The sequence below is a fragment of the Pseudophryne corroboree genome, chromosome 7 (assembly GCF_028390025.1).
Source record: "Pseudophryne corroboree isolate aPseCor3 chromosome 7, aPseCor3.hap2, whole genome shotgun sequence".
Classification (NCBI taxonomy): Eukaryota; Metazoa; Chordata; class Amphibia; order Anura; family Myobatrachidae; genus Pseudophryne; species Pseudophryne corroboree.
Window position 1 is genome coordinate 451296791 of NC_086450.1, and position 21572 is coordinate 451318362.

General features: G+C 47.0%; 1 protein-coding gene and 1 long non-coding RNA gene across 2 annotated transcripts in view; one reads left to right on the top strand and one right to left on the bottom strand.

Moving 5' to 3' along the window:
- The window catches only part of RHOT2 (ras homolog family member T2), a 123669-nt gene extending 107329 nt beyond the window's left edge, over positions 1-16340 (top strand). Inside the window, exons 19-21 of the mRNA XM_063935061.1 lie at positions 14690-14773; positions 15983-16015; positions 16257-16340. Coding sequence (XP_063791131.1) covers positions 14690-14773; positions 15983-16004 — 106 coding nt within the window. The 3' untranslated portion in view covers positions 16005-16015; positions 16257-16340. The remainder of the gene's footprint in view (positions 1-14689; positions 14774-15982; positions 16016-16256) is intronic.
- On the bottom strand, positions 13027-17416 carry LOC134945638 (uncharacterized). Its single transcript, XR_010182136.1, has 3 exons — positions 17180-17416; positions 13599-13826; positions 13027-13412 (listed from the first exon to the last, which is right to left on the bottom strand). It is a non-coding gene; the product is annotated as an uncharacterized LOC134945638 (long non-coding RNA).
- Between the last annotated feature and the right edge of the window lie 4156 nt (positions 17417-21572).

The window sequence follows — 21572 nt, forward strand, 5'->3', positions numbered from 1 at the left end:
CATGGCTGCCGCCCGCCTAATAGTAAGTAGTGTTACTTACACCCACCCTCCCGCACATACGCAGTGTAATCCCGTGATTGGAGGCTCCAATCCCGGGATTCAAATCCCAGCATTTTTGGGCCCAAATCCCGGGATCCCGCCAATCCTGATCCCGGGATTGGCCTCCCTAGCACCTAGTTACAATAAGAAAGTGCCTGTCATTGTACTATAGTGTGCAGGGCTTACAGGGCGTGTGTGACTACACTCCCTTACTATCACACACACAGTCAGTAGAGGAAAATGCAAGAAGAAAGGGGGTTTCTCTAACGTCCTAAGTGGATGCTGGGGACTCCGTAAGGACCATGGGGAATAGCGGCTCCGCAGGAGACTGGGCACAAAAGTAAAGCTTTAGAACTACCTGGTGTGCACTGGCTCCTCCCCCTATGACCCTCCTCCAAGCCTCAGTTAGATTTTTGTGGCCGAACGAGAAGGGTGCACACTAGGTGGCTCTCCTGAGCTGCTTAGTGAAAAGGTTAGTTTTAGGTTTTTTATTTTCAGTGAGACCTGCTGGCAACAGGCTCACTGCATCGAGGGACTAAGGGGAGAAGAAGCGAACTCACCTGCGTGCAGAGTGGATTGGGCTTCTTAGGCTACTGGACATTAGCTCCAGAGGGACGATCACAGGCCCAGCCATGGATGGGTCCCAGAGCCGCGCCGCCGGCCCCCTTACAGAGCCAGAAGACAGAAGAGGTCCGGAAAATCGGCGGCAGAAGACGTCCTGTCTTCAACAAGGTAGCGCACAGCACTGCAGCTGTGCGCCATTGCTCTCAGCACACTTCACACTCCGGTCACTGAGGGTGCAGGGCGCTGGGGGGGGGCGCCCTGAGACGCAATAAAAACACCTTGGATGGCAAAAAAAATGCATCACATATAGCTCCTGGGCTATATGGATGCATTTAACCCCTGCCAGAATACATAGAAAAACGGGAGATAGGCTCCACCCCCTTATCGGCGGCCTTATCTCCTCAGCACACTGGCGCCATTTTCCCTCACAGCTCCGTTGGAGGGAAGCTCCCTGGCTCTCCCCTGCAGTCACTACACTACAGAAAGGGTTAAAAAAGAGAGGGGGGCACTAATTACGCGCAGTATTAAATAAAACAGCAGCTATAAGGGGAAAAACACTTATATAAGGTTATCCCTGTATATATATAGCGCTCTGGTGTGTGCTGGCAAACTCTCCCTCTGTCTCCCCAAAGGGCTAGTGGGGTCCTGTCCTCTATCAGAGCATTCCCTGTGTGTGTGCTGTATGTCGGTACGTTTGTGTCGACATGTATGAGGAGAAAAATGATGTGGAGACGGAGCAGATTGCCTGTAATAGTGATGTCACCCTCTAGGGGGTCGACACCTGAGTGGATGAACTGTTGGAAGGAATTACGTGACAGTGTCAGCTCTGTATAAAAGACAGTGGTTGACATGAGACAGCCGGCTACTCAGCTTGTGCCTGTCCAGACGTCTCATAGGCCGTCAGGGGCTCTAAAGCGCCCGTTACCTCAGATGGCAGATATAGACGTTGACACGGATACTGACTCCAGTGTCGACGATGAAGAGACAAATGTGACTTCCAGTAGGGCCACACGTTACATGATTGAGGCAATGAAAAATGTTTTACACATTTCTGATAATACGAGTACCACCAAAAAAGGGGTATTATGTTCGGTGAGGAAAAACTACCTGTAGTTTTCCTGAATCTGAGAAATTAAATGAGGTGTGTGATGATGCGTGGGTTTCCCCCGATAACAACTGATAATTTCTAAAATGTTATTGGCATTATATCCTTTCCCGCCAGAGGTTAGGGTGCGTTGGGAAACACCCCCTAGGGTGGATGAAGCGCTCACACGCTTGTAAGGGCTCTACCCTCTCCTGAGATGGCCGCCCTTAAGGATCCTGCTGATAGAAAGCAGGAGGGTATTCTGAAATGTATTTACACACATACTGGTGTTATACTGCGACCAGCAATCGCCTCAGCCTGGATGTGCAGTTCTGGGTTGGCGTGGTCGGATTCCCTGACTGAAAATATTGATACCCTAGATAGGGACAGTATATTTTTGCCTATAGAGCATTTAAAAGATGCATTTCTATATATGCGTGATGCACAGCGGAATATTTGCCGACTGGCATCAAGTCTAAGTGCGTTGTCCATTTCTACCAGTAGAGGGTTATGGACACGACAGTGGTCAGGTGATGCGGATTTCAAACGGCATTTGGAAGTATTGCCTTATTAAGGGGAGGAGTTATTTGGGGTCGGTCTTTCAGACCTGGTGGCCACGGCAACAGCTGGGAAATCCACGTTTGTACCCCAGGTCGCCTCTCAACATGAGAAGACGCCGTATTATCAGGCGCAGTCTTTTCGTGGACAAGCGGGCAAAAGGTTCCTCATTTCTGCCCCGTGACAGAGGGAGAGGAAAAAGGCTGCAGAAATCAGCCAGTTCCCAGGAACAGAAACCCTCTCCCGCCTCTGCCAAGCCCTCAGTATGACGCTGGGGCTTTACAAGCAGAATCAGGCACGGTGGGGGGCCCGTCTCAATGAATTTCAGCGCGCAGTGGGCTCACTCGCAAGTAGACCCCTGGATTCTTCAGGTGATATCTCAGGGGTACAAATTGGAATTCGAGACGTCTCCCTCTCGCCGTTTCCTAAAGTCGGCTTTACCGATGTCTCCTTCTGACAGGGAGACAGTTTTGGAAGCCATTCACAAGCTGTATTCCCAGCAGGTGATAATCAAGGTACCCCTCCTGCAACAGGGAACGGGGTATTATTCCACACTGTTGTGGTACCGAAGCCGGACGGCTCGGTGAGACCGATTCTAAATCTAAAATCTTTGAACACTTACATACAGAGGTTCAAATTCAAGATTGAGTCACTCAGAGCAGTGATTGCGAACCTGGAAGAAGGGGACTACATGATGTCTCGGGACATCAAGGATGCTTACCTTCATGTCCAAATTTACCCTTCTCACCAAGGGTACCTCAGGTTTATGGTACAGAACTGTCACTATCAGTTCAGACACTGCCGTATGGATGGTCCACGGCACCCCGGGTCTTTACCAAGGTAATGGCCGAAATGATGATATTCCTTCGAAGGAAGGGAATTTTAGTTATCCCTTACTTGGACGATTCCCTGATAAGGGTAAGATCCAGGGAACAGTTGGAGGTCGGTGTAGCACTATCTCAGGTAGTGTTGCGGCAGCACGATTGGATTCTCAATATTCCAAAATCGCAGCTGGTTTCCGACGACTCGTCATCTGTTCCTAGGGATGATCCTGGACACAGTCCAGAAAAAGGTGTTTCTCCCGGAGGAGAAAGCCAGGGAGTTATCCGAGCTAGTCAGGAACCTCCTAAAACCGAGCCAAGTCTCAGTGCATCAATGCACAAGGGTTCTGGGTAAAATGGTGGCTTCCTACGAAGCAATCCCATTCGGCAGATTCCACGCAAGAACTTTCCAGTGGGACCTGCTGGACAAATGGTCCGGGTCGCATCTTCAGATGCATCAGCGGATAACCCTGTCACCAAGAACAAGGGTGTCCCTCCTGTGGTGGTTGCAGAGTGCTCATCTTCTAGAGGGCCGCAGATTCGGCATTCAGGACTGGGTCCTGGTGACCACGGATGCCAGCCTGCGAGGCTGGGGAGCAGTCACACAGGGAAGGAATTTCCAGGGCTTATGGTCAAGCCTGGAGACATCACTTCACATAAATATCCTGAAGCTAAGGGCCATTTACAAGGCTCTAAGCTTAGCAAGACCTCTGCTTCAAGGTCAGCCGGTGTTGATCCAGTCGGACAACATCACGGCAGTCACCCACGTAAACAGACAGGGTGGCACAAGAAGCAGGAGGGCAATGGCAGAAGCTGCAAGGATTCTTCGCTGGGCGGAAAATCATGTGATAGCACTGTCAGCAATTCCGGGAGTGGACAACTGGGAAGCAGACTTCCTCAGCAGACACGACCTCCACCCGGGAGAGTGGGGACTTCACCCAAAAGTCTTCCACATGATTATAAACCGTTGGGAAAAACTCGACAGGTATTGCGCCAGGTCAAGGGACCCTCAGGCAATAGCTGTAGACGCTCTGGTAACACCGTGGGTGTACCAATCAGTGTATGTGTTCCCTCATCTGCCTCTCATACCCAAGGTACTGAGATTGATAAGATGGAGAGGAGTAAGCACTATATTCGTGGCTCCGGATTGGCCAAGAAGGACTTGGTAACCGGAACTTCAAGAGATGCTCACGGAGGATCCGTGGCCTCTACCTCTAAGAAGGGACCTGCTCCAGCAAGGACCCTGTCTGTTCCAAGACTTACCGCGGCTGCGTTTGACGGTATGGCGGTTGAACGCCAGATCCTGAAGAAAAAAAGGCATTCCGGATGAAGTCATCCCTATCCTGATCAAAGCCAGGAAGGATGTAACCGCAAAACATTATCACCGCATTTGGCGAAAATATGTTGCGTGGTGCGAGGCCAGTAAGGCCCGACGGAGGAAATTCAACTGGGTCGATTCCTACATTTCCTGCAAACAGGAGTGTCTATGGGCCTGAAATTGGGGTCCATTAAGGTTTAAATTTCGGCCCTGTCAATTTTCTTCCAAAAAGAACTAGCTTCAGTCCCTGAAGTTCAGACGTTGTAAAAGGGGTACTGCATATACAGCCTCCTTTTGTGCCTCCAGTGGCACCTTGGGATCTCAATGTAGTTTTTGGGTTCCAAAAAAGTCACATTGGTTTGAACCACTTAAATCTGTGGAGTTAAAATATCTCACATGGAAAGTGGTCATGCTGTTGGCCCTGGCCTGGGCCAGGCGCGTGTCAGAATTGGCGGCTTTATCCTGTAAAAGCTTTATCTGATTTTCCATTCGGACAGGGCGGAATTGAGGACTCGTCCTCAGTTTCTCCCTAAGGTGGTTTCAGCGTTTCACCTGAACCAACCTATTGTGGTGCCTGCGGCTACTAGGGACTTGGAGGACTCCAAGTTGCTAGACGTTGTCAGGGCCCTGAAAATATGTTTCCAGGACGGCTGGAGTCAGAAAATCTGACTCGCTGTTTATCCTGTATGCACCCAACAAGCTGGGTGCTCCTGCTTCTAAGCAGACTATTGCTCGTTGGATTTGTAGTACAATTCAGCTTGCACATTCTGTGGCAGGCCTGCCACAGCCAAAAATCTGTAAATGCCCACTCCACAAGGAAGATGGGCTCATCTTGGGCGGCTGCCCGAGGGGTCTCGGCTTTACAACTTTGCCGAGCAGCTACTTGGTCAGGAGCAAATACGTTTGTAAAATTCTACAAAATTGATACCCTGGCTGAGGAGGACCTGGAGTTCTCTCATTTGGTGCTGCAGAGTCATCCGCACTCTCCCGCCCGTTTGGGAGCTTTGGTATAATCCCCATGGTCCTTACGGAGTCCCCAGCATCCACTTAGGATGTTAGAGAAAATAAGAATTTACTTACCGATAATTCTATTTCTCGTAGTCCGTAGTGGATGCTGGGCGCCCATCCCAAGTGCGGATTGTCTGCAATACTGGTACATAGTTATTGTTACCAAAAAATCGGGTTATTGCTGTAGTGAGCCATCTTTTCTAGAGGCTCCTCTGTTATCATGCTGTTAACTGGGTTTAGATCACGAGTTGTACGGTGTGATTGGTGTGGCTGGTATGAGTCTTACCCGGGATTCAAAATCCTTCCTTATTGTGTACGCTCGTCCGGGCACAGTATCCTAACTGAGGCTTGGAGGAGGGTCATAGGGGGAGGAGCCAGTGCACACCAGGTAGTTCTAAAGCTTTACTTTTGTGCCCAGTCCGCTATTCCCCATGGTCCTTACGGAGTCCCCAGCATCCACTACGGACTACGAGAAATAGAATTATCGGTAAGTAAATTCTTATTTTCTTCTTGCATTTTCCTCTACTGACTGTGTGTGTGTCTGTGTGAAAGGTGCTGCTGACATGACAGGTAAAGGGTCCAAAGAAGCACAGAGGGTTTTAAAGTGTCAGAAATGTGCTGCAAAATTCACACAGGGACATTCAGAAAATTCCCTGTTATGTGAGGATTGTGGGTCTGAGCCATCTGCTCAGCCCTCAACACAGCTGCAGTGCACTCATGTTTGGACTACTCAGCTTACAGAAGTAATGTCGCTATTGACCAAGGAACTGGAGGCTTCTCGTCAAGATAGAGAAGCTTCCAGGTTCCAACAGCTTGTTCCGATTACTGAGCCTGTACCAGCATGGGCTTGGTCCCTGGCAAAATCAGTTGAGGGGCTCTCTAAGGCAATGATCCCTTCCCAGACCCCGTCCTTAATTTCACCTCCCAAGGAGGAGGCGGTATATGTACAGGATACTGATGACGATCAGGTTTATGAGGGCTCAGGGTGTCGAGGCGCTTATTACAGCCATTCGCTCGGTGTTACAGGTAGAAGAGACGGAACAGGATACTTTACGTCCTTCACGGTTTGGCACCAACCAAAAACTGACAGCGACCTTTCCAGTTTCGGAAGAACTGGATGCACTCATGACGGCAGCCTGGAAACATCCAGATGCAAAATTTCAGGTATCAAAGAAAATGTTGTCTTCCTATCCTTTTCCTGCAGATAGCAGGAAGCGTTATGAGACCCCTCCAATTGTGGATCCTTCAGTGTGTCCAAGAAGACGGTTCTGCTTGTTCCTGGAGCAACCTCGCTGAAGGAACCGTCAGATAGAAAATTGAAGACCACCTTGAAGGCGATTTACTCGTCGGCGGGGGTTTTACATCGCCCGGCGCAGGTAGGTTGTTGGGTCAACAAGGCTATCTAAGCCTGGGCAGAACAATTGACCTCAGGTTTACGTGACGATTTGCCTCCGGAACAGCGGATACCGTTGGCAGAACATATTCGCGAATCAGCCCTATATCTTTGTGAGGCTTCCAAGGAAGTCTGTATCCTCGGAGTCAGAATTTCCGCCTTGGCTATCTCGGCCCGCAGAGCTCTCTGGCTACGACAGTGGCAGGCAGATACTGAATCCAAGAGGGCAGCAGAGGCGTTGCCCTTTATGGGAGAGGTCCTGTTCAGGAAGGATCTGGATGCCTGGATTTCTCAAGCCACTGGGGGTAAGTCGACTTATCTTCCCTCTGCTGCTCCAGCTTCTCGAAGGACGGGTCCTTCCTTTCGGTCCTTTCATGCCCCTTCCAGGTTTCGAGGCCAGGGGAGGAACTTCCGTGGCCCTAGAGGTAGGGGCAGAGGCAGAGTTCCACAGCCTCAACCCAGACAGATGGTAAGTCTTCCACCACTCCCACCGCATGACGGTCTTCCCTCCCACCTGGGGGATCCCAGGGTGGGAGCTCGTTTGTGGGATTTCAGGGCAGCCTGGGTACAATCCTGTCCAGATGCTTGGGTCAGGGATCTCATCACTTGCGGTTACAAACTCTATTTTCAAACCCAGCCGCCTCAGCGCTTCTTCACCACGGGTTTGCCAGTTTCCGTCGACAGGAGGGTCGCCTTGCAGGCGGCGTTCCAGAAACTTCTATCCGCAAGGGTGCTGATCCCTGTTCCCTCACATCATCGGAAACAGGGCTATTACTCAAGCCTGTTTCTTGTACCAAAGCCGGACGGCTCGGTCAGGCCAATTCTGAACTTAAAGGATCTCAAGCCATTTTTGAGGATATTCAAATTCAAGATGGAGTCCTTCAGTCTATTATTGCCAGGTTGGAGCAAAACGAGTTTATGGCGTCCTTGGACATCAAAGATGCATACTTACATGTTCCCATTTTGGCCTCATCAGGCTTTTCTCCAGTTCGCGATACAAGACGCTCATTTCCAGTTCCAGGCCCTTCCGTTCGGTCTCTCTTTTGCGCCCAGAGTGTTCACAAAGGTCATGGCAGTCATGATGGCCCTACTTCGGAAGCAGGGAGTGTCGATTGTCCCCTATCTGGATGATCTGCTGCTGAAGGTGCACTCTCCAGACCTGTTGTGTCAGAATATCCGGATAACCCAGGACCTTCTGATTCGGCACGGGTGGATCCTGAACTTCCTGAAGTCTCAATTATGCCCCTCGCAACGGTTACTGTTCCTGGGGATGATTCTCGACACGGTCCGTCAGAAGGTTTTTCTTCCTCAGGACAAGATCCTCTCTCTTCAGACGTTGGTGAGGTTGGTCCTTCGTCACCATCGGGTATCGGTGTATCTGTGTATTCGCCTTCTGGGGAAGATGGTAGCGGCGTTCGAAGCCCTTCCATATGGACGGTTCCACTCTCTACCCTTCCAGCTGTGTCTCCTACATCAGTGGTCGGGGTCTCATCTATTTCTTCATCAGCGGGTGACACTATCTCCGAAAGCACGGTTGTCTCTCCTCTGGTGGCTCAGTTCGAATCATCTGTTGGAAGGAAAGCGGTTTGGCGTTTGGGATTGGACTCTCCTCACCACAGACGCAAGCTTGCGAGGATGGGGGGCTGTGACCCTGAAACATCGGTTTCAGGGACGCTGGTCATCTCACGAATCTGCTCTCCCGATAAAGATACTCGAATTACGGGCGGTGTACAACGCCCTACTTCAGGCACATCACCTGCTTCGCGGTCGGGCAGTCAGAGTTCAGTCCGACAATGCCACAACAGTGGCATACATCAACCGTCAGGGTGGCACTTGCAGCCATGCGGCGATGAGAGAGGTCACCAACATCCTTCTCTGGGCAGAGGAAAACGCTCTGGCCTTGTTGGCAATCTTCATTCCAGGGGTGGACAATTGGAAAGCTGATTATCTCAGCCGCCAGGACATGCACCCGAGGGAGTGGACACTTAATCCCCAGCTGGTCCGCCGGTGGGGGTGACCAAAAATCGACCTCATGGCATCATGCCTGAACCATCAACTGCCTCTTTACTACTCTCAGACAAGGGACCCGGCGACCTCACGGCTACTTGGAACTTCCTTTTCATTTATCTGTTTCCTCCTTTCCTGTTGCTACCTCGGGTTCTGCAACGCATAAAGAGGGAAAACGCACAGGTCCTCCTGGTGGCACCAGATTGGCCGCGCAGGACCTGGTTCTCCGCCCTACACCTGTTGTCAGTAGCGGAGCCTTGGCCCCTGCCGCTAAGGGACGATCTCCTACAACAGGGTCATTTTCTTTATCCAGACTTACGCAGGCTACATTTGACGGCGTGGCTGTTGAGAAGGCCATCTTGAGAAGGAGGGGGATTCCTCATATGGTTTTACCTACTATGCTCCGAGCTCGGAAGTCAGTCACATCGTCTCACTATTATCGCATTTGGAAAGCTTATGTGGCCTGGTGTGAACGACGAGAGTTTTCGCCTTCATTTTTTCACTTAGCCTGCCTTCTTCGTTTTCTGCAGGTGGGTTTCTCGGCAGGGCTCAAACTGGGTTCACTAAAGGTTCAGGTCTCTGCTCTTTCGTTTTTTTTCCAGAGGAAATTAGCCTTGCTGCCATAAGTTCAGACCTTCTTTCAGGGGGTTCTCCGAATACAACCTCCCTTTCGCCCTCCAACGGCACCATGGGACCTCAACCTGGTCCTCTCTTTTCTGTAGTCTCCGTTATTTGAGCCTCTGGAGTCGGTGGAGATGAAATCTCTCACCTGGAAGGTGGTCCTTCTACTGGCTCTGGCTTCTGCCAGACAAGGTGTCGGAACTTGGGGCTTTCTCTTGTCGGCCTCCTTACCTGAATATTCCATGAGGATAGAGCAGAGCTTCGTACTTACATGTCGTTTCTCACGAAGGTGGTGTACGATTTTCACATCAATCATTCACTTGTGGTTCCGGCCCTCTCGGCAGATTCACTGGATTCAAGGTCTTTGGATGTTGTCAGGGCGCTCAGAATCTATGTGGATAGGACTTCGGCTTTCGGAAGTCTGATTCCTTATTTGTTCTGTACGATGCTGCCCGTACTGGATGGCCGGCTTCCAAGCAGACATTGTCCCGATGGATTCCACTGACTATCAGACAAGCTTATTTGGCGGTTTCTCGAGAGCCTCCGTCTTCCATTTCGGCGCGCTCTGTGGGACCCTCGTGGGCGGCCGCCCGCGGGGTTTCCATGGCTACCTTATGTCGCGCTGCCACTCGGTCGGGCCGACATACTTTTGTCAAGTTTTACCGGTTTGACACTTTTGCGGCCTCTGCGTCACAGTTTGGCCGGGCAGTTTTGCAGGAATCTCAGCGCTCTCCCTCCCTTCTTGGGCGCTCTGGGACGTCCCCACTGTAACTGCTCTCCAGTGTCCACTAGTGGATGAAGGAGAAATCAGGATTTTGGTACTTACCGATAAATCCTTTTCTCCGATTCCACAGAGGACACTGGACGCCCACCCAGCACTGTTTTCCTCTTACTTCACTTCACTGTTTGCATGTCACTGAGTGCTCGTTTTGTTCATGTTTACCTTTTTTCTACAGTTGTATGTTTCCAGGTTTGCTTGGTATTATCCTGTTTTCCGTGGCTTAGCTAACCTCCTCTACTTTAACGTTGGTCTCTTCCAGCTCTCCTCGGGCACAGTTTTAAGTAGACTGGCTTGGAGGGGGAACATAGTAGGGCAGGAACTAGTCACATTGTTAAAAATTTAAAGTGCCAGCTCCCAGTTATTGCCTACTATATCCCCACTGTAACTGTTCTCCAATGTCCCCTGTAGAATCGGAGAAAGGGATTTATCGGTAAGTACCAAAATCCTGATTTTTCAGCTCCTGGTTCTCTTCAGCTCCTGTTCTTACCTCTTAAATCTTTTTCTTGGAATCCATAGAAGATAAAGGGCATCCACCCTTACGCACCTGGCTTGCCGGCCTTCTTTCGCTACTTGTCTTAGGCTTGTTAAACTAGCTGGATTGTGAGGCTGGTGGTGGGGCATAGGGAGCCTCGGCTGCCTGGAGAAGAAGCTTAACCATTTGGTGCCCAGGCACCAGCTCAGCCATCTATACCCAGTGTGAAAGCCTGTGTCCACTATGGATTACACGAAAAGGATTCATCAACAAGCAAGAACATAGATCTCTTTATTTTTATAGTGTGGTCGTTTTGAGAACCTAGGAGGGATGTCCACGTGGGTGGGGGATCCTGCAAATAGAACCTACTTCACAGGGGAATCTAGTAAGATCTGTCTGGCTGGTCTCATCTCCTGCAAGAGCTCCTGGAAATTCCTGGAGAGTAGGGGTATATTATACACCACTCTCTTCCATATAGTGCTTGAGGTTACATAAATGAAATTTACCCAGCTCTCCAGCTTGTGGCAGGAACTGGCTGACGAGTCTCTGAAGTCATCGCTGAGATTTATTAGTCTGATTGCTGTCTGCATAGAGACCAAGTTGTGCATCATGGGAACAGACCGGCTTGTAAGGTCAGACTGAGGAGTTCCTTATCCATCGGTGAGAGAGCGAGGCCTTCTGCATACCGGATAAACCGTAGCACCAGCTGGTATTGGGAACACACAGGGCATTACTCCTCTATTTCGCTTTCTTTCCCTCCCACACTCCCACAGTTGTCCTGTCGCTTTCCCTCTCTCTGTCGCCCTTACCCCTCCCCCCCATACAGAAGCTCCACTCTTTACTCAGTCTCCCCCCTTACACAGCCACCTCATTTTATTATCTCTTTTATCACATGGCAGACATATTAATTTGGCAGAAGACCTGGGTGACTGACAGACATGCACCTTACAGTTCTGCAGAATATGATAGGAGTTGAGGGCCCGGGTAGTGGCCAAGGCAGGTTCTAGGTTGTGGAAGGGGGTATGGTGGAGAAGAGCAGAGCGGGTGGTATGGAGTAGGTGGATAGGTCCAGTACTGCTCTGCTGTATCCAGGTATGAGAGGTGATGTTGGAGTTTCCCAGATAACCTTGAGGCAAGCCAGAGGTAGAATCTCAGCATAGCTCCCTCAGAATTCCCGAGCCTTAGGCCGCAGTCCAATCAGGCTATCATATGATCGGGAGCTGTGCTTGGTATGAGCCATGGCCATAGTACACCACCCCTTCTACTAGGGGAAAGATATATTAAGATGAGTAAATATTGGGTCACGTGTAGAGATAGGCCTTCATCCTTCCTTGGCAACAAGCCAGTTGGGCAGAAACAATTATGCTCTGATGAAGGCCTATTCCAGTACATTACAGTGGACCTGTCGCTTATAGAAAGTGGAGGCGGCCATACTGTGGCCCAATCCAATATACAGCCTACCAATTCACAAGGAATTTATCACTGAGGTACAAGGCACTTTGTGCTTCCTGCCTCAGTGGTATCAGTAGTTCCCAGTGAATTTATAGGCTGAATATAGGTCCGTCCACAAATGGCTGCCTCTACGGTGTGTGTATGTGATTGGTGCATTACATAACATTCTAGCATTCTTAAAAACCCTCACAATGTAGACGTGTGATTGGTCCCTGGTGGGGTAGCACATGTATTTAAATAATACCCCGTTCACATTGCAATTGCCGGGTCGCACCTGGGAGTTGAAAACAAGTCATTCCCTGATACGACCCAGCATTGGACCTGTGCAGTGTGAACGGGGTGGCTTCCCAACCCAGCAATATGCCGAGTCGGGGTGCCATTCAGGGGGCGGGGACAGAGGCGACATCAGGGGCGGAGGCGGCGCTGGAGATGTGATCATCTCCGCTCCGCCTCTCCCTATGCTGGGAATGGGTCTGGGTAACCCGTTCACACTGCGCCTGACCGGGGAGTAACCCTTCTTTATTCCCGGGTTGAATTACTGTGTCAGGCGACCCGGGAATTCGGCAGTGACTCGTTCACACTGCACAGCGACCCGTGTTAACCCGGCAAAATACCGGGTCTGTACGGGGTTATTTGTGCAGTGTGAACGGGGTATAAATGTGCGATTGCAACCTAGTAGTATACGTATGTGAATAAACGCGTGATTGATCCCTGGTGGCATAGCACATGTATGTAAATAAACGCGTGATTAATCCCTGGTGGCAGAGGACATGTATGTAAATAAACGTGTGATTGATCCCTGGTGGCAGAGCACATGTATGTAAATAAATGCTTGATTGATCCCTGGTGGCAGAGGACATGTATGTAAATAAACATAAATTGTAGACATAGTTGTTATTCATTATGAGCACAATTATTCCTTTATAAAGAGTCCGCAGCTTGCTAGCAGAGGTAAAGGCAATCATCAATCATTCATCTGACGAGGCCTGGAAATAATCTGCAATTATGTAACTAGATCACATTGACCTGTGTGTAACATCACAGAATTACCTCTCCGGTGAATAGGGAATATCACTGTGAACTTTGATATAGGCAGTAACAGCCAAAGAAAAGCAAAGTCCAGGTAGTTTTCATGTGACGTCTCGTCCTGGCGCTGGAGCCAACAGAGGCTGGCATTTCATAGTAAATAATATACACAAACCAAGCTTCATCCAGCCGGGCCCTGACCGTGCCAAGGAAGAGGGGTCAATTTATAGAGATGGACCAAAGAGCCCAGGATGAGATGTCAGGAGTTCTGGAGAAGAGACGGCAGAACTTGGTGAGTCACAAGGAGACTTGCTGACCCTCTATACCATTATACTATTGTACTTGGGAAACAGCTTTTGTGTTTATTTTTATTTATTTTTATATATATTTTTTTTTTTGCATTGTAGTCCGTACACTTAATTATGTAATTATGTTTTTTTCATTCTTTACTTACATGTGAAGTTGTACTGTTTGGCCATTATGTTGTCATTGAGATACTAGTTTGAATTTGTGTAGATTATCTTTTTCTGCCAGTCTCCCGGTGACGGTAATTCACCAGAAGTCGGCCATGTGGCAGCCACTTGCAAGATCTCGGGTTACAATAATTGTGACGTTCTTCTTTTGCCGCTTTATAAAATATGGTCCATGGAAATGTGTGAGCAGATGAAAACTGTGTGCAGCTCTAGAAATGAAAATAAATCAAGTTATTTACGATATGTTCACGTGAAATCCAGATGCATCATAATGTATGCTGTAAAGGCATGTCACCATAATATATATATATATATATATATATATATATATATATATAAGGTAACATTAAAATAATTAAAAACAATTACATTTGTGTGCATTCATTCTTACTACACCCTATTGGTGCAGCACTTTGTGAAAGCATACGTCCTGTTGCTTGAGGCGGCCATTTTCTGGACTGTACCAATATCCTATTAGAGCCAGGGGCTCTCTCTGTAAGATAACAGACTGTTTCCATGATATGTTGTAGGGAAGAGTGAAAGACAGGTCTTTAATTTGAGTTTTCAAATATCTCTTAATGCTCAGAAATTAATTTAAATGTTGCTCAATGCACATGATCATATTTTTTGGAAAGACCATCCCACATCTCTAGCAGACACCGTAGTTATATTCCAACACCTTCCTTTGCTCGATGGCCTTGCAACTAATCTCATTCAATAATGTTTTTAAACTGTATCTCTTTAGCAGTTACTTCTAAATATCTTTACTGGTAGTATGCCCATTTATTCCCCCTCAACCCCCGCTCCAAACCCCCCAATACTTACCTCTCTGCCAACTACAGTAGTTATAAACTGTTATGGCTTACAAATTTGTGTTTGACTTCTTGTTTTCCATTCTAAATACAGTATGGTCCAGCCACATGACTATATGGAGGGTAGCAATATTGTTGCTAATGTCGGGGTATCTATAGTGTGATGGTTTACACAGTACCATGCCCATCTTCTACCAGTGTATGCCACGTCAGTGGTGCATAGACGCTACCAATTCTCCCTTTCTTTCATGTCCGTGCAGAAATTCCACTGGAGGAAGTATCAGTTCATTCTCAAAGGGAGGAACCTGTCCTATTATAAGATACGAGGGAATAACGACAAAGAGGTAAAGGGTTTAAAAAAAAATTGTCCTCCATGAATTGGCTGCAGAAGCCTCCTTCGTGTTTGTCGTACACTAGGGGCTCATTTATCAAAGAGTGATGAAACGCATTGTGAATTATAAATCTCGTTGCGCAGGATAAATGGTGCTCCAGCCAATCAGCTCCCAACTGCCGTGTTTGAAAAATGACAGTTGGGAGCTGATTGAATGGTGCACAATTTATCATACGTAATGAGTTTTAACACTCTTTGATAAATGGGCCTGTGTATGTTGATATAGCCTAATGGGATGTTGGCCACAATAGGTGCACAGTGGATGTGAAAGTGACTGTTAGGCCAGAGAGTCTTTAACCAGGATGTTGGGTTTATTGGTAAATAACAGGTACAAGGTAATGCCGGAACACACTGCAGGGGTTAGCAGCAAGGGTGTAGTAGGGTAAGCCGGTGGCCGGGCTCCCAGCGACCAGCATACCGGCGCCGGAAGCCCGACCACCGGCATACCGACAGCGTGGCGAGCGCAAATGAGCCCCTTGGGGGCTCGCTGCACTCGCCACGCTGCGGGCACGGTGGCGCTATTTATTCTCCCTCCTAGGGGGTCGTGGACCCCCAAGAGGGAGAAATAGTGTCGATATGCCAGCTGTCGGGATTCCGGCGCCGGTATACTGTGCGCCGGGATCCCGACAGCCGGCAACCTGAAGACCACCCAGTAGCAGTAGTAGCAAACAGTGGTAATATCAGGTATCTGGGCGTCTCACCTGTGCACCCATCCACACAGTATTATATAATTCTACACTGTAACAATGCCTGCAGTCTGCACATGTGCACTAGCATAATAGGTTGGAGGCCACACATCCCTGCAGACTCTGGGTCCTAGTGCCTGTGGTGTATGCAGTATAGGAGACAGCGCAGAGCGTTGTTCTATCAACAGTATATTCCCAGTGGCTGTGTATGAAAGGAATCTGTAGTTACTGTAGCCTCCGCAGCCCCGTAGAGTGGGGAAAGCAGCACGGACATAATACAGGGACATGCAAGGCAGACAGAATGAGTGCAGACATGAAAACAAGGAATATTAGAGTCCTGGGTGGTGTTATGAGAAATCAGATGATCCAGTGGGTGGATGAGACTGTGGGGATGTCAGGTGACGTGTGTGACATTTTGTATGGGGCCCATTGTTCTACTGCTAAACACTATACCGGGTCTTATGTTTTATTTCTAGGAGGAGCTCTGGGGAACCATAGACGTGCGAGATGTGAGTAACACAAAGCCTTCTAAGCATTACGGGGGAGATTTACCAAACCTCCCAAGGAGGAGAAGAGGAAGTGCAGCCCAGATCCTAGCTATCATTTATCTAGTGCATTCTATAAAATGAAAGCTAGAATCTGATTGGTTGCAGCACCTCCACTTCTTCTTATTCAAAAATAAATCTCCCCCTATACACCTAATGTAATTAGTCCTCTCCCTACTAACGAGTTGTCCTCTACCCCCACTAGGTACTGTCATTGATCAGCATGGATACAGTGGGGTCACGTTACCCTATGGAGGTGACGTTGAAGAGTGGAAAAGTCGTCTTACTGGTAAATGCAGGCTGTATGCCGCACGGTAACAGAGTCTCCCGGACAGTGTACCGGTCATACATAAGACGACCTCTGTGTCCCTCATGTGTAACCTCTCTGGGTGCTTCTGGTGCATTGACTTTATCTCTCTCCAAGGCTTAATACATAGACCCCTTAGGAGCTGGTTGGTTGGTACTTTACCTTCGTCCACTTGATCTCTCTCAAAGACTATGGGGGTCATTCCGACCCGATCGCACACTGCGCTTCTTCGCAGCCATGCAATCGGGTCGGAACTGCGCATGCGCGGTGGGCGCATTGCGCAGGCGCGTCGTTGACCGGCTTTGGCCATTGCCGGGCAGCGACGCCGCTAATGAAGAAAGTGGTCGCAGCGGCGACCGCAAGAAGATTGACAGGAGGAAGGCGGAACTGGGCATCAACTCACCATTTTCTGGGCGTGGAGATCCAAACACAGGCGTATCGAGGCGTTTGGAGGGTGGATGTCTGACGTCAATTCCAGGACCTGCAATGCTGGATTGATCGCACAGGGTAAGTAACTCTTTCCCTGGTCTTGTATTACACAAAAAATGTTTTGCATAGCAGGGCTGCACAAGCGTTTGCTGCCTTGCTATGCAAAAATACACTTCCCCATAGGCGGCGTCTAGTTGATCGCACGGGCTGCAAAAAGTTGCAGCGTGCGATCAACTCGGAATGACCCCCTTAGTAGATAGACCCCTTTATTTCTCCCCAAGCTTCGCTAAATCTCCCCCTTGATTCCTTTTTTTACGACAATATTATATATATATTTTTAAAAAAGAACAGTTACACATAATTGACAACTGTAATTAAAAGATAGTGCTCACTTCTGCTCAGATTATACCACTTTAAGAAAGAGTAAACGTGGAGGCAGCCATTTTCTGGTCCAGGGCCAATATCTATGTGAGTATGTCAGTCGGAGCCAGGAGCGGCAATGAGTAGGTGGTGCCCTCATGAATACTGGCTTAGCACAAAATGGCCACCGCTTCCACTGTGTGTTCTTCCCTGTTCTCATTAATGGTTGTTGATCTTTAGAATCAGGTTCTAAAAACAGAGATTCAGTGTTTTCTAATACAATAGTGATAAAAGCTGTGAACAGTAATTGATTAAGAATAGAATAGTGTAGCTCTAGACTAGCATTTCATTATGTTATTGAATCAATATGCAGTGGAAAGGTTATCAGCAACATCAGCCATTGTGCCTCCATTTTATATACTGTCCTGAACTTTGCCACTGGATAAATGTATGTCTCTTCAGTCTGCAGACAGCAGTGCGGAGCGGATGAGGTGGCTGCAAGCGTTGCAGGAACAGATGTTGTCAGTTAGGAAAAGGTATTTATGTTTGCTGCTGTGTACAAGGTTAAATAAAAGTATACATGAATACATACATATATACGGTATATACATAAAATCATCTGATTATTCCAATACATGAAACATTTTCAATCTTGTCCACTTGTGGTTGGCCCTATACCTTGAGACAGGATGATACAGATGAAATAATAAAATGACCAACGTGTTTCATCAAAATTACTTCCTCAGGGGTAAATCCATATACTGCAATGTGTATGGTTTGATAAACATGTAGTACAGACCCCATCCAAAGTGGGTAGTCTAATCTGCAGAACACATAAAGGTGGGGGATCTTAATAAAATCATCCCCATCAGGACCAGAATAGTTCAATCCAGTATTCCCATACACTTAGCAAAAAAAAGGGATTTTGAAAATTCCATTTTTTATAGTGAACTCTTGATGGTGATATGTACAGTGCACCAATAGTGAGTGAGCGCCTCTATGGTGCAGATGTTATCGGACCACTGCCTATTAGTCATAAAATGTATGTGAAAAAATACAGCTCCTTAGAGTATATTTATACAGATACAGAATGTTCCAATTTCAATTACGTATTAAAAAGCATTTTTCACATAAATTCACATGAAAAACATTGTCCGTTTTGACAGAAATCCTTTTCTCCTCTTCTTTTTATGAAGATCAGAGATTACAATAGTATGAATAAAAAAGAAAAAGAAGAGGAGAAAAGGATTTCTGTCAAAACGGACAATGTTTTGTCATGTGAATTTTATGTGAAAAATACTTTTTAATACATATTTGAAATTGGAACATTCTGTATCTGTATAAATAGACTCTAAGGAGCTGTATTTTTCCCCATACATTTTATGACTAATAGGCAGTGGTCCGATAACATCTGCACCAGAGAGACGCTCACTCACTATTGGTGTATGTTGTTTTCTACCTAGCTCTTGCTAACAGGGAACTAAGGGGGCCATTCCGAGTTGATCGCTCGCTAGCAGATTTTAGCAGCCGTGCAAACGCTATGCCGCCACCCACTGGGAATGTACTTTAGCTTAGCAGAGTTGCTGCTAGCGAACAACTCGGAATGACCACCTAAGTGAGAGGGGCAGCCTGTAATTACTTACATATTCCAATCCATTAAGTGCATCAGAAGAGTATTGTTTTTTGTAATATATCTATATATCTATATATATATATCTGTATATATATATATATATATATATTTCCAAAAACAAGCTGGCACTCATGAAGACTTAATAAATGCGCAGACACAGTAATGTGATCAACGTTTCAGGGCTGCTGCCCTTTTATCAAGACCATCTGTAATATACAAATATAAAACTTTTATACCTTACCATCACCTCGTGCACTTGCTTCCACGGCGCCCTCCTTGAGCCGATGACGTCATTGGCGCGCGCCGGCGACCCAGCATCATAGGGGGGGCGTGGAGGATCCTAGTGACGTCCCATCACCATAGTAACCCGTTACAACTATAGGAATAAAAACATGTAGCAAAGATTCAATCGTGACCCGCAATACATACAGCACTATAGGTCTGGACGGACTAATGAACTGTAAGCTAATATAATATGTCACAAGTAAACACACTTTTTATCCTAAAGAGGCACATTAACTAATGTTTTGCATCTAAATGAGACAGCATAGTAATATCAGATGTTCAAGGAACCTAGTGCTGCCATTATATCCTGATTCATATCTAGGCAAACATGTGGAAAAAGGCAGTGCTATTATAACAAATTATAGGAAGCTGGTAAATGATAGAATGTCATTAAGTCCAAAAGGCTTCACGGACTGTAGTGTATGTATCCACCAGGATTCTTTTTGAAGTAGGATTCGACCTCGATTCCCTCCCCTTGGGGACTCAGGGACTCCATCAATGATTTTATAGCGTATGGATGACATACTGTGTTGTAGCTCCTTAAAATGACGGGCTACCGGCTGGTCAGAGCCCCGTCCCTCTAAAGCCGCACGTATACTGGATCGGTGTAACGCTATTCTTTCCTTAAACTGGCGAATAGTCTTGCCAATATATAATAACCCACATGGGCATTTGATGTAATATATCACATATCGGCTTATGCAGGTATAAGGTCGTTTAATCCTAAACTCCTTTCCAGAGCGTGGATGATGGAAAACGGCACCTGGTTCCAAACTGCTGCATGTGGTACACCCAAGACATTTAAAGTTACCTGGCTTCCTTGTCAAGAAATGGCCAGGCGGTGATACTTTAAGATTAGAAACGTCATTATGTACCACCCAATCTTTGATGTTTCTTCCTCTTCGATAAGAGGGTAAAATCTTTGCTCCTTTAAGAGACTGTAGTTGTTTGTCTTGAGTGATAATGGGCCAAATTTGTTTGGCCTTCTGCATAGTACTCATACTGGTGGTGGAAAAGTCTTGAGTCCAAACTATGAAGTCCGTTTTTTTTGTACTTTGGATTTTATTTAATAAGCTTATTCTATCATGCTTCAAAGCTCTGCTTTTGGCTTCCTTTAAAAATTTGAGTTTATAACCTCTTTCAATGAATTTTCGTGTCATGATGTCCATCTGTTTGATAGTCTCAGCTTGATCACTACAGATGCGTCTGATCCTCATATATTGGGAATATGGCAATCCCCATTTGAGGGTCGGCGGATGGTGACTGTTAGCATGCAGAGTAGTATTTCTATCAGTTTCTTTGACAAATAAAGAGGTATGCAAGTGGTGTAGATGATCTTGATTGATAGCCACATCTAGATAATGTATTTCTTCATAACTGGTAGAATATGTGAATTTAATAGAGTCATCCAACTGGTTAATGTCAGACATGGCCTGTTGGAAACTCTCTTGCGATCCTGACCATAATACAAAGATATCATCTATGTAGCGGAAGTATGCTTTAATACTCCCCGCTACATTAGGATTAGATAGAAAAAGGTCGTTTTCCACTTCTCGCATAAAAATATTTGCAAAGCTCGGGGCCACGCAAGACCCCATCGCGCACCCCGAGCATTGCCGAAAAAATCTACCATCAAAAATAAAATAATTTCGTGTTAGAGTAAGCTCCAATAGCTTAATGAAGAAATTGAAGTCTGGACCTTTATATTTGTGACTGCCTGTGATGTTACGTCTGATGGCTTCGATACCTCTTTGATGGGGAATGTTGGTATATAAGCTAATCACGTCTATGGTGCACATCAGGTAGTTCTCTGGCAATGGTGACAGCTTCTCCAATTGTAACAAGAAGGCCGTAGTATCTTTCAGGCAGACCTTTTGGTCTTGTACAACCGGCTGCAGGAAAAAATCTAGGTATTTAGAAATGTTGTAGAAGAGGGAATCCCTTGCCGCTATTATAGGTCTTCCTGGCGGGTTCACGGGATTTTTATGAAGTTTAGGGATCGTATACAGAACTGGAACAATCGGCCAGTCCTGTGTTAATGTTTCTTTTATCTTGTAATTAATGATGTTGTCTTCCACTGCTTTGTTCAAGATGTCATCTATTTCTGCTTTAAACGTGGATGTTGGATCCGAGAATAACTCCTGGTAAGTAGTTTCATCCGCAAGCTGTTTGTATACTTCAGCCTTATATGACATCACGTCCTGGACTACTATACCTCCGCCCTTATCCGCCGAGCGGACTGTGATATCTTTGTAACCAGCTAGATTTTTCAAAGCTGTATATTCTTCCAAGGACAGATTATTGAAATCAAACTTGTGGTTCAACTGTGGCTCCTCAATTACAGTATTCATATAATTAATAAAGCATTTTATGTTATTGTTAGAGGATACTGGGTCAAAAGTAGATGGTTTGTGCAGGGGAATGTCCTGTGTTGATAATGAGGGACTATCACCATAATGTTCCTTTAGCCTTAGCCTCCGACCGAATTTGTATAAGTCCACTTTATT